Genomic DNA, 11,554 nt, shown 5'->3' with positions numbered 1-11,554 from the left:
CTCTTTTAATCACTTGTGGGATCTTGGGAAAGATATATAAATAAAATCCAACTCATCTTTTAATTTTATTTTTTTTGCCAAATTTAAAGCGAATTTCATTAATATTTCGAAAAAGATTCAATCGGGATAAACCCCAACTGATCATGTAATCAGGTTGAAAAAAAATAAATGAGCTAAATAATTAGTCGTTTTATTTCCGGATTGCTTAACTGCTTGAATACAAATATTTTGAAAATTAAAAATGATGATAAGGTTTTCCGAGTAATCTAGCCTGCATCTCCACTCAAAATAATAGCTTCACAATTGACCCTCACAGTAATTCCATGGATAGTACAAAGTTCAGAGGACTCAGTTGCAAAACCTGAGTTTAGAGGCCTTATGACATGAACAAATATTTTTTGTGAAAGGTAATCACGTCCGAAAGTGTTGTTGATGCGAGATTTCCAAATCTCCCAGTACACCATAAAATTCATTTTCAATTTTCAATACAACCAACACATCATCTTTTAAATTTTAGTTGTGTGGACCAAGCAAGATGCTCAAAGTCCTAAACAATACTTAGTTTCTATTCAACAGTACCTATCATGTTTAAGTAGGCTCTTTGAGCCTTGAACTTCCATGCCTTTTCGATGTGGGAGGAAAACTTGGTTCTTGCAAACATTTTCATGATATATATATATATATACACACACACATACATATATATATATATGAGTTATAGCCACTTTCATCTTATTTGGTCTCGCTGTGGGATGCTATTCCTCCTATAACACTTTAATTGTTTATTTTGCTTGTTAAGAGAGGCATCCAATTGAAACTAGTCTCTTTTAACAATGTTTAGTAAAAATTTCAGTTTGCTTAAAGAAAATAGACGGATAAAGCGAAGGCTTTAAGTCCATACTAACTTGAACTCATGACATGAAATGAGTTTAAATAATGGGCTGAGAGTCACCCATTACCTCTCCTTCTCGATGTGGGAAGTAGAGAAGAAAAGTTTTAAACTAGAAACTTATTTATTAACTCCCTTTTGTCTCGATGTGGGACAAAAGCTACTATACTGAAAATTAATATAGCATAGTTGTAAGTACATCATACCACAAGAATGTGCCAACACTTATTGCTTAATGATACTTCTTTGCTCACATTCTCACCAATGTGGGAAGTGAGCCAAGTACCCATCACACAATTTAAACCCAATACACTCCATACATTATATAGTGCAAGAAGAGGTTCCCCTATTTCTAATCAATGTGGGACAACAATACACATTAATACCCTAATATCAATTAGAAAAAAAAATTACAAACATACCTCACATGGTCAATTTAATTCACACATATCGCAACTACTATTATAATAATATAAAATAATATAAAATATCTCATATTTTATTATATTGTGTAACCTGGATATTACAACTTAACACCTCCAAACTTTAACGGAAAAATCTTTGACCCCTTATGAAAACCAAACCAATCCAAACAAATTCAGTATATCCTACTTAGAGCAAGGTCTGTGGAGGGTAAGATGTACGCAACCATGCACTTATCCTGAAAGTGAGTAGGTTGTTTCTAGGGGTGAGCAAAACCGAACCGGAACCAAAAAACCGGACCGGACCGTGTAAATTCGGTTCGGTTCGGTCCAAATTTTCTGAAAGTTCGGTCCATTCGGTCCGGACCGAATAGACCGAAATAAAGTTCGGTTCGGTTCGGTCCGTAAAAAAATATTTCGGTCCGGACCGAATAGACCGAATTGTCCAAAATATATATAATTTTAATTTATATTTATATTATATATGTATCTTATATGTTATAATTTTAATATCTAGTTTGTAAATTTAATTATATGTATCTTTAATGAATTGGGGGTGATTAATTAATATGAAAATTTTAAAATAAATCATGAATTTTAGTTTTATTTATAATATTTTTTTTATTTTTAAAATAATTTCGGTTCCTTCGGTCCGGACCGGACCGGACCGAATTATTTCGGTTCGGTCCGGTTCGGTCCATTATAAAATTTCGGTCCGGTTCGGTCCGAAAAAAATCTAAACTTCGGTTCTCGGTCTATTCGGTTCGGTCCGGTTTTGGACCGAACCGACCGAATGCTCACCCCTAGTTGTTTCCGTGAAAACCCCTAGCGTGGTGCACAATATAAAAGATAGTGTGTGAGTTTAAGACAGTACCTTAGCCGGTGGTATCATTCACAAAGGACTTACTAATAGAAGATGCGACCATTGGGGGAGGTGACTAGTCTGTAGAAGATGTGACCATTAGCGAGAGGAAAACGGTTATCAGAAGACACGATCAACCATTGGCGGAGAAAAATGGTTTCCATCTTGAATTAGAGCCCTACTTTGTAGAAATCAGAATTTGGCAAATGAGATAACTTGGATTCAGGGTATCTGCCTGCAGCAAGTATCCAAATTGGCGTGACCACTGTCGTGCAAATTCCAATATCAGCCAATAATTCCAATACCTGGGTCCTTCTAAAAAACTCCTTCGTACTCCTCAAATTTTCATGTTTGGTCGGCCCGCTGATCACTCTTTCTGTCTCTAAAATAAATATCTAAATTCGTGATAGACAAAAATGTCGTCAACTATAATCCGATTTAGTTAAGCACATGGAAAAATTTCATAATAATGGTTAATTTGTTTAAATGTGATTTTAAAATTACCCAATTCTTGTAATGTTTTTTTAATTATGTAATGCGTTTAATTTATAAATCATGTTTTATTTTAGTTCTAATTATATTTTTAAGTTTAATTTTTTTTTTGTCTTATAACCTTTTTTAATTATACTAGCCTTTAACCCGTGCGAAGCACGGGCGGGTATATAGTTCGTAATTTATTATTTATACTTTAAATTTTAACATCATTTTATTAGTATTTTAATATTAATGGATTGAATTTTAATTAAATTATATTATTCAACTAACTATATTTTCTCCCGATTACTTATTTAATCCGAATTTAGTACACGTAGATTTAAAAATAAAAAAATCAGAAAATTCTAATCTTTTCCAAACATAGCCGATCGTGTAATATCTTTGGAAGATTCAGTAATTTTATTATAATGTGATTTTAATATTAGATTTAGAAAGGGTTATGTAATGGTTATATTGAAATAGAACACGTTAAAGTTAAAAAGAGTTATACGAAAGTTCTTGTTAAAAAAAGATATTCAAAATTGTATACTTATAATTTTATTTATAACATCATTATAATTTTTTAAAAGAAATATTATATGATAATGTATTGTTATGAATGTTTTTAGTATTGGGTTTTATATCAAGTTGGCCACTCTTTTCGTCAAAATATCTCATTTAAACCATCAAACCCCAGGGCGACTCATTTAAACCACTCAATACATACTATATATCACACTGTTATCTTTGACAGATTATTTAACGGCAGAGCTGATGTGTCCGCTGACATGGCCAGGGAACAAAATAAAAGATAACTGGATAACTAAAGAAAGCACGTATACTCTGTGACTCTGTGTTTGTGCATGTGCCGCTTATGTACTACTTAACTAAAGATCCAGACTACTATAATACTTCACTGGCAAGTCAAGCTGAGCATCTGCCTTGGGCAACTTCTCCGTTGGATGAATAAAGAACCTGGGAATTTTGGAAATGCCAGAATCAACAAGACATCTGACTCTAGCTTTCGAGTCGTCGAACAACTTCATTTCGTTGAGTATGTCATAGACTCATAATCCAAGGCTTCTTCATTTTTAAGCTCCATGGCAAATGTCTAACTCAACTTAACCAGAATCTGTGTATGACTATGAATGACTGATAAATAAATATGATTTATTCGGAGATAAACCGTGATATAATACTATTTTGAACTCATAGCTCATAGCTAACCAAATGACTAAATATTACACAGCTCATAGTACTCTGTTCAGCACAAGAAGAGCCAGCGTAGTGAAGCATTTAGCTTCAGTATTACACAACAAAACTTTATTTCAGCATATAATAAAAGGGGAAAAAATCATAATATACCATCACTATACAGGAGTAATATGCACTGCTATAAAAAGATTAACACTTGAGAGCATAAAAATAACCCAACAAAAATATAATAACCAACAAACCACTGCTTACAAAAATAAAATCAATATCTGAAAGCTTAATCCAAGCAGCAGCAAAAGTAAATTAATTGTCATATGCAAAGAAACTTAAAACAAATTATAGCTTAGATTAGTCATCCAAATTAAAAGCTTCTTCAGTAGATGTGGCATGCGGAACTCCAGATGTGGCAGGTGTAGAAGTGTATACTGCAGAATAACCAACACTTCCCAGAACTTGCATCATGAAATGACCAGTCTCACTTGACTCAGTCATCAGAGGTGGTGTGGGACTTTGTTGAACCACCTGTGAACCTCGAGTTGAAATGACATTTGGCTCAATATACACTGTATTTGTTTTATGTCTCCTAACAGGTAGCTTTGGTCGTCCTACACTCAACTTCTTTCTTTTAACAGATGGTGCATTCTCAACATGAGTTTGTTCAACCTGAACACCTTGATTCCCACCATGCCCCTGTTCACCTTGTAGATCAGGGCATTTTGGTCGTCTATGACCAGTTTTTCCACATTTGCTACATTTTTGCACTCTTTTCCCACTCCATCTCTGGACCCTTTCATCCTTGTTGTCCCTTTTTCCTTGAGTCCCCCCCTCCCATTCTTCTCTTCTTCTTAATCTCTTAGGCCTACCCCTTAATTTTTTTGGAATTTCTGGTGGAAGTAACTCTTCATCAGAGTGATAATCCCAATAGTCAATGCCTTTCAGTGCTTGCAAGGGGAATGAATAAGTAGCCAAATACTTGTCTCTTTTGTAATAATCTGATACATAATCAATAGGCTGATGCCTTCTATCAAATATTGCAGCTAATGCATGGGGACAGGGAATCCCAGTTAGGTCAAAATTCCTGCAATCACATGACCTTTTGTCTAAATCAACAGTGACATATCGTGTGTTATATTTCACCTGATATCTGCTCTGTCCATCCCAAGAAGCTCTCCACTTTCTTGACTGAGTAATCCTTTCATCAAGTAATTTTTTTATCTTGGGGCATAGTTGCAAATTGTTGGATATCATTTCATCTCTTTTCTGTCTAACTCTTGACAACAGTTTGAAGTGAATTTCTTGAAGCATATCTAAAAGTGGCATGAACCTGAAATTGAATATCTAAAAAATTAATTATATAAATAAGTAACTATCGAAAGCATGATGAATAATAAAATTTTACCTTTCATTTATTATCCAAGAGTTGAAGCACTCGGACATATTATTTTCAATGTTGTCAGCTTTTGGAATAGTAGATATGAATGCTTTAGACCAGGCTTTGGCATCAATTCTTTTTAAGTGTTCAGCAGCCAATTTAGAGGTGTTCTCAATTTGCTTCATAAAATTTTTATGTGCAGCTGGGTGTGTTGAGCAAGCAGCATTCCAAAAAGCTCTTTTCATAATGCTTGATGGATACCTACAGTTGCATGGTATGATAATAAATAATTAATGCGTAAAGAATAAAATCGGTGACAAGTATTAATAAATAATGAATTAAAATGACTCACTCTTTCCTGAAATTGCTGTAGATATGTCTGGTACATAACTTATGTTCAGACCTTGGTAGTAACTCCTTCACAGCATTTTCAAGACCCTGAATTGGAATAGTTATAATTTTAGTTTCCGGAAAAACTGTATATCAATGATATTGATTCAAAAAATAAAAAATGCATAAAAAAAATATAAAGCATTAAATTAAAATGTTTACCTTCTGCTGATCAGATATGATTGTTAGTCCTATTCCATCTGCCAGGTCCAAGTCATCTTGCATCAAGGATATAAACCACCTCCAAGAATCCGTGTTTTCACTTTCAACAACAGCAATACACACCGGGAACATGCAATTATTCCCATCTCTTCCAACCGCACTCAATAATTGTCCTCCACAAACAGTTTTGAGGAAACACCCATCTAATCCTAATATGGGTCTGCATCCAGCTTTCCACCCTAATTTCAAAGCTGAATAACAAATGTATATCCTCTTAAACCTGTTCAAATCACCCTCATTTAATCTTGTCCCAGAAATTTTTACAGTGTTGTGTTGATTATTTTTCAGCAACTCATACCCAAAGTCCCTAACTCGAGAGTAATGCCCTTTTAGTTGATCAGCTACTCCATCTAGTGCTGCTTTTCTTAGTCTCATTATCTTGATCCATGGCACTTCTATTTCCATTTCATTCCTGATGGTTTCAATCATCTCCTTTACTTTCCATTGGGGATTTTTCCTTATCCTGTCACCATATCTCACCGATAAGTATTTAACACTTGCGAGCTTGTTTTTATATGGTTTAGTACAAAGATGCTCATTCACCAGAGTTTTTATCTTCACAGTGTCACTGCCTTGTTGTTTCCTAACCCAAATCCTAAAAGGACATCCAACATCACATTTAACATGACATCTATCAGGCTCATTACAAACAAAATGCACACCTCTTCTCTCCTCTAACCCATACCTCCTCACTATACTCCTAAATTCTTCCATGTTTATAAAAGCCATTCCAACAGTCCATTCTATTTTGTCACTCTTTCTATTTGACCCACCAACAACCTTTCGTCTCTGTTTTCTGAACACAACAGGTGGTCCAATATACCCAATTTGACGGTTTTCATCCTCGCTTGAGGATGCAATAGACCTCAACTCATCAGAGTCAAAATCTGACTCCTCAAAATGTGCATCTGCCATTGATTTTCTCATTTCATCTCTAATCAGCTTGCCTTTTATCTTGTTCTCTCTCAGCTCTTCATCGCTCTCGATGTAGAAAGATCCATCACTATCACTATCCTCGGTCTCAGTTTCTTTGTATGCATAGTCTTCATCCTCACCATCATCCCATTCCTCCTCGCCCTCATCAACAATAATTTTTTTACCTTTCTCATTAGCAGTAGCAATATCATCACTAGAAGAGTGATCCACATATAACACAATTTTACGGAAAGGCTTACACACATCAACACATTCTCGAATTGTGTGATCGTCATACAGGAGCCTCATACCATTTCCCATATTTTTCCCATCACTAATAAAATGAATTGGGTTATCAGCATTATAGTGACACTTTCCAGCAAAATCCTCTAAATCTCTGAAAGACAACACATCGGTATCAAAGTCTTTAATAATATCGACATATCCTCCAATATATCTAGGATTTCTTGCATCCGAGTTAAAGGAACCGTGGTGGTGAATCTCTATATTCATCAACATGCTGTAACATGTATTCAAAATATGAGTATATATATTCAATTATTATGAACAAATAGCAAAGAAATAAGCAAGTATTACATAAAATGATCAACTAAAATACGAGTAATGCACAAAACAAATGAACTGTACAGAGATGATTCATGATTACCTTGTCGAATTATGATAAATATAGTTGTTCAGAATCTGTTGAAGTATATGTATACATGAATGTGCTCGCTTGATATATGTTGTTTGGTCGCTGCTGCTGCTGTGTTTATATTAGGGTTTTTGTCTACCCCAAATCACAACTGTTACATGGGCTTATTTTTTAGGCGGGTTTGTTTAGTTTTGTCAGCTGCCATGTAAGTGTACAACGTGGAACATACGTGGAGCACCAACTCATCATATTTGACTGTTTGTTTCTAAACTAACAGAAGTTTTAATAATCTAACATGTTCCGTTAATTTTTTAAAAACTAATTAACAAATTGATATATAGTATGTATTGAATGGTTTAAATGAGTCGCTGTGGGGTTTGATGGTTTAAATGAGATATTTTGACGAAAAGAGTGGCCAACTTGATATAAAACCCTTTTAGTATTTGAAACTGTTTATAATACTAATAGACTCCACATTTGTAGACATGTAGTACCAAAAGGAGAGTACCAAACCAAAAAATATAAGTAAAACCTTGGACTACAAATTAATTATACCTATGTTGGCTTATTATAGTATAGTATAGATTTAATAAATAAAAAGTATGTCCAAATGATATCACTTAATGAACAAAATATATAAACCGAATAAAAATCAATGAAATGGATCTATTAAAGACTGAGTTTGGGTTTTGCACTCGAGTTAATTGTCTAGTTTTTCTATAAATCCATCTCGGTGAAGTAGAGTTGATTGTCTAGTTTATCCATAAACCCATCTCGGTCAGGTGGCCTACTTGAAAGGAATATATACTTGGACTTGTTCAGTGGACTTGTTATCGAAGAACTCAAGATCAAAAAATGATTGAGCTATAGTGATAGGCTACAATATTTTTTAATAATATGAAATGGTTACAAAATATTTTTATTGAGTTATTGGCATAGATGCAGAGAAGTTAATCTCGATAAATATATGCAACAAAACATGATATATCATCTGGTATTTGAGGATAACTTTAAGTACTAATTTAAAAAATTTCATATTATACATATTCTTCTCCTTGAAGTGAAAGTCAATAATAACTTGTTTTATAACGAGCGTGCCCTAAATAATTAGGGTAGCGAAGTGTGTCCTAAACCCGGATGAATGCACATAGGAGAAATGCACGTGACTATACACATATATAAGCTGCGTCATGTTCTGCATACGCATTCTTGTAATGCGTGAGACTTGCTACGTATTTTATAAATGTTCAAGTGCACTATCACACAAATTGGCTTCCTCAATCTTTCCTTTACACCCACTAAAAAGTTTGCACGAAAATAAATACATAAAATACTCTCTCTGTTTTAATTTACTTGTCCAATTTAAAAAAAAAATATTTTGTTTCAAATTAGTTTTCCACTTCAACTTCTAATGCAAAATTATATTTCCAAAGTCAATTCTACTCCATATACTCCTTATTTATATTTCGTAGATCGACCTCTTACCACACATTATGGCTATTTAATACAATTAACTTGTGAACATATACTTTTCTTAAATTATGTGATATTTTGAAAGTGGACATATAATTTAAAACGGAGGAAGTACATATAATCACATGGGACCCAACAGAGGTCATAATATATGCATGCATATCCTTTTATGATGACGGGCAAGGAAGTATGTGCCTCGGTTGTCACTTGAACGAACAAGATATATGAGTCCTTTGGATAAATTTTAGAAATATGCTTCTTACTTAAAGTAGAAAAGTGGACTAGAAATGAGAAGTAAATTAAAACTTATAAATGATTAAACTGTTCGATAAAGAAATAAAATTCCTGAAACAAATCTAGCATTCTCAGCTCTTTATAAGTGATTCTGACTTTTTACATAAACGAGTCAAAAAAATAGAAGTCGACTTTTTATTAAAAGAAGCCAGAAGCTTTGTTGCCCAAATAGGCACGTATATAGATTGTGTATGAAGTTATTTTCCGGAAAATGAACATCATTAAAAAAGGGAATTGATAAATAAGCTCCAACTTTTACTATTTAAACTCCAAATCTTATTTTGAGATATTAAATACCATAACTTTACATTTTCTATACGGTAACTTCTTCAAGAATAGAAAATGAGAGAAAACTTAGGAGAGAGAGTTTTTCAAAATATTAAAATTCAAAACCAGTTCATGGAGCTTCTGAACTTCAAGATCAAGAACATCAATGGTTCAAAGTTATTCGAGATACTAGGAATGGAAGACGCAGGTATGTTCCGATATATGCTGAGCAAGAGAGTAAAGTGAAGCAAGGTTTTTCATATGCAGCTGCAGCACAAGGAGCTAAAAGTAAGTCGGCAGGAAGTATTAGTCTTAAGGAAAGAGTAGCAAATATAAAGTGGTCTTCAGTCATGGTTATTAACCTACCATCAGAGGCTTCGGTAAGAGATATCTGGCTCTTCTTCAATAAGCAAAGGAAAATAAAGGATATTATTCTTTCGAGGAAAAGAGACCGGAATAACAACAGGATTGGATTCTTAATAGTGGACAGTAAGCAAGTGGGTGATCTCATTGTTTCTAGCTTCAATGGAAGGAAGATGGGAAGGTACCAGTTAGTAGTGAAGATGGCTCAGACCGAAGAAAGTGATACTTAAACGTACAAGGCTGAGGAACAGATAGAAAGGCAGGAAAGTAAGGTAAAAAGCAAAACTGGGGAAACTCACGGGAAGACTCGAAATCATCCAACCCAGGAACATGCAGATAACTTGGTACCTCAACCTTCTTGCCGCACAGTGGTAGGAACGGTGGATGAGGAATTTAAGAGCATCTTGGGTAGGAGTTTAATAGGAATAACTGCAGAGGTAGAATGGGCAGATGTGATACAAGAGAACATTATTGGGCTAGGCTGTTCGTTCATCAGAGTAAGAGGTATTTCACATAAATCTTTTCTACTCATTGTAGATGAAGATGTTTTCACAGCAAATGTCAACATAGAGTTTCTGTATGAAATTTTTTTGGGAGTCTATAAGGCTACTCACTCTGATCTGGTAGTACCACGACTAGCCTGGTTAGACTGCGATGGATTACCAATCTCAGCATGGAATAACTCTACTTGGAGTAAAATAATTGATGATTGGGGCTATCTGGTTACGGAAAATAAAAAACCACTCTTGAACTCTATGTACACAAAGTTGAAACTTTGTATAGCTACTAGTAAGGTGGAGCAGATCAAAGAAACGATTAAGGTTGTAATTGATGGTGAGAGTCATTGGGTAACGATAAGAGAATCTGGGGGGGGGGGTGCAAGAAGAGTTGAAGGGATGGACGTACAATAAACTTCTTGAGCCAGAAAGGGAGGATGGGAGTCAAGAGAAATCATGGAGGGGAAATAAATCAAAAGTGAAGGATTTTGAAGAAGTTCAGAAACAAAAGGAGAAGGGGGATGTCTGTCCTTCGGTTCCTCCCTCAGAAGGAAATGATGGTGGGGCAGTAGACTCTGTTGAAAAATTAGTAAATGAAAAGGAGGGGTTAGACGCTGTTGAAATAGAGACTAATGGTCACTTGATGGACGAAGTTAATGAGGATTTGAATTCTCTCTCTAGAATGGGGAGTTTTCATTCTAGAGAAGTTGGTAATGAACCTGATGAGAGTATGCCGGTAGAGGAGATTCAGAGGTACGTTTGGCAAGTTCGGGATAAGAACAATTCGTCATCAGCATTATCAAAAGAAGATGACTCTATACAAATCCTGGAATCTGTGGAAGCCGATAATGTTGGATATGTTGAGTCAAGTATGGTTAGTGAAAAATTTTAAACCAGGTCAGCAAGATGAATATAGGAAGGAAAAGGGGTCGTCCCAGAAAATACAATAGGGTATATAATTTTATGAAAGGTGGTGTGAAGAAGAAGTCGGTTGAACAGTATAAGGGAAAGGAGAAGGAAGCAGATAGAAAGGTAAAGAAGAAAGCCCTTGCTGCAAGAGAGGTGAGGAAAAAATTGAGGTTAAATAAATTAATGGAAACAGAGCAGGTCGATATAGACGCAGCACTCCAAGAATCTCAAAGCAAGGATCTGGCTCTTCAAGTTCTGGAAGCGGGAGAATTGATGGGTTTGGTAGCCTATAAGGATAGGGTAGAAACATTGGAGAAGATCCGTCTGCATTTGAA

At 34.8% G+C, this 11,554-nt stretch overlaps 1 protein-coding gene across 1 annotated transcript; it reads right to left on the bottom strand.

The window, feature by feature from the left end:
* Positions 1-4,041: 4,041 nt before the first annotated feature.
* On the bottom strand, positions 4,042-7,544 carry LOC135153020 (uncharacterized). The gene is made up of 4 exons (XM_064094608.1): positions 5,787-7,544; positions 5,587-5,672; positions 5,262-5,495; positions 4,042-5,186 (listed from the first exon to the last, which is right to left on the bottom strand). Exons 1-4 carry the CDS (start codon positions 7,278-7,280, stop codon positions 4,211-4,213), a joined length of 2,790 nt encoding a protein of 929 aa, XP_063950678.1. The 5' UTR covers positions 7,281-7,544; the 3' UTR covers positions 4,042-4,210.
* Between the last annotated feature and the right edge of the window lie 4,010 nt (positions 7,545-11,554).

The sequence above is a fragment of the Daucus carota genome, chromosome 5 (genome assembly GCF_001625215.2).
Source record: "Daucus carota subsp. sativus chromosome 5, DH1 v3.0, whole genome shotgun sequence".
NCBI classification, from domain to species: domain Eukaryota; kingdom Viridiplantae; phylum Streptophyta; class Magnoliopsida; order Apiales; family Apiaceae; genus Daucus; species Daucus carota.
The sequence above is the reverse complement of the archived record's forward strand: the minus strand, read 5'-3'. Positions and strand labels throughout refer to the sequence as shown.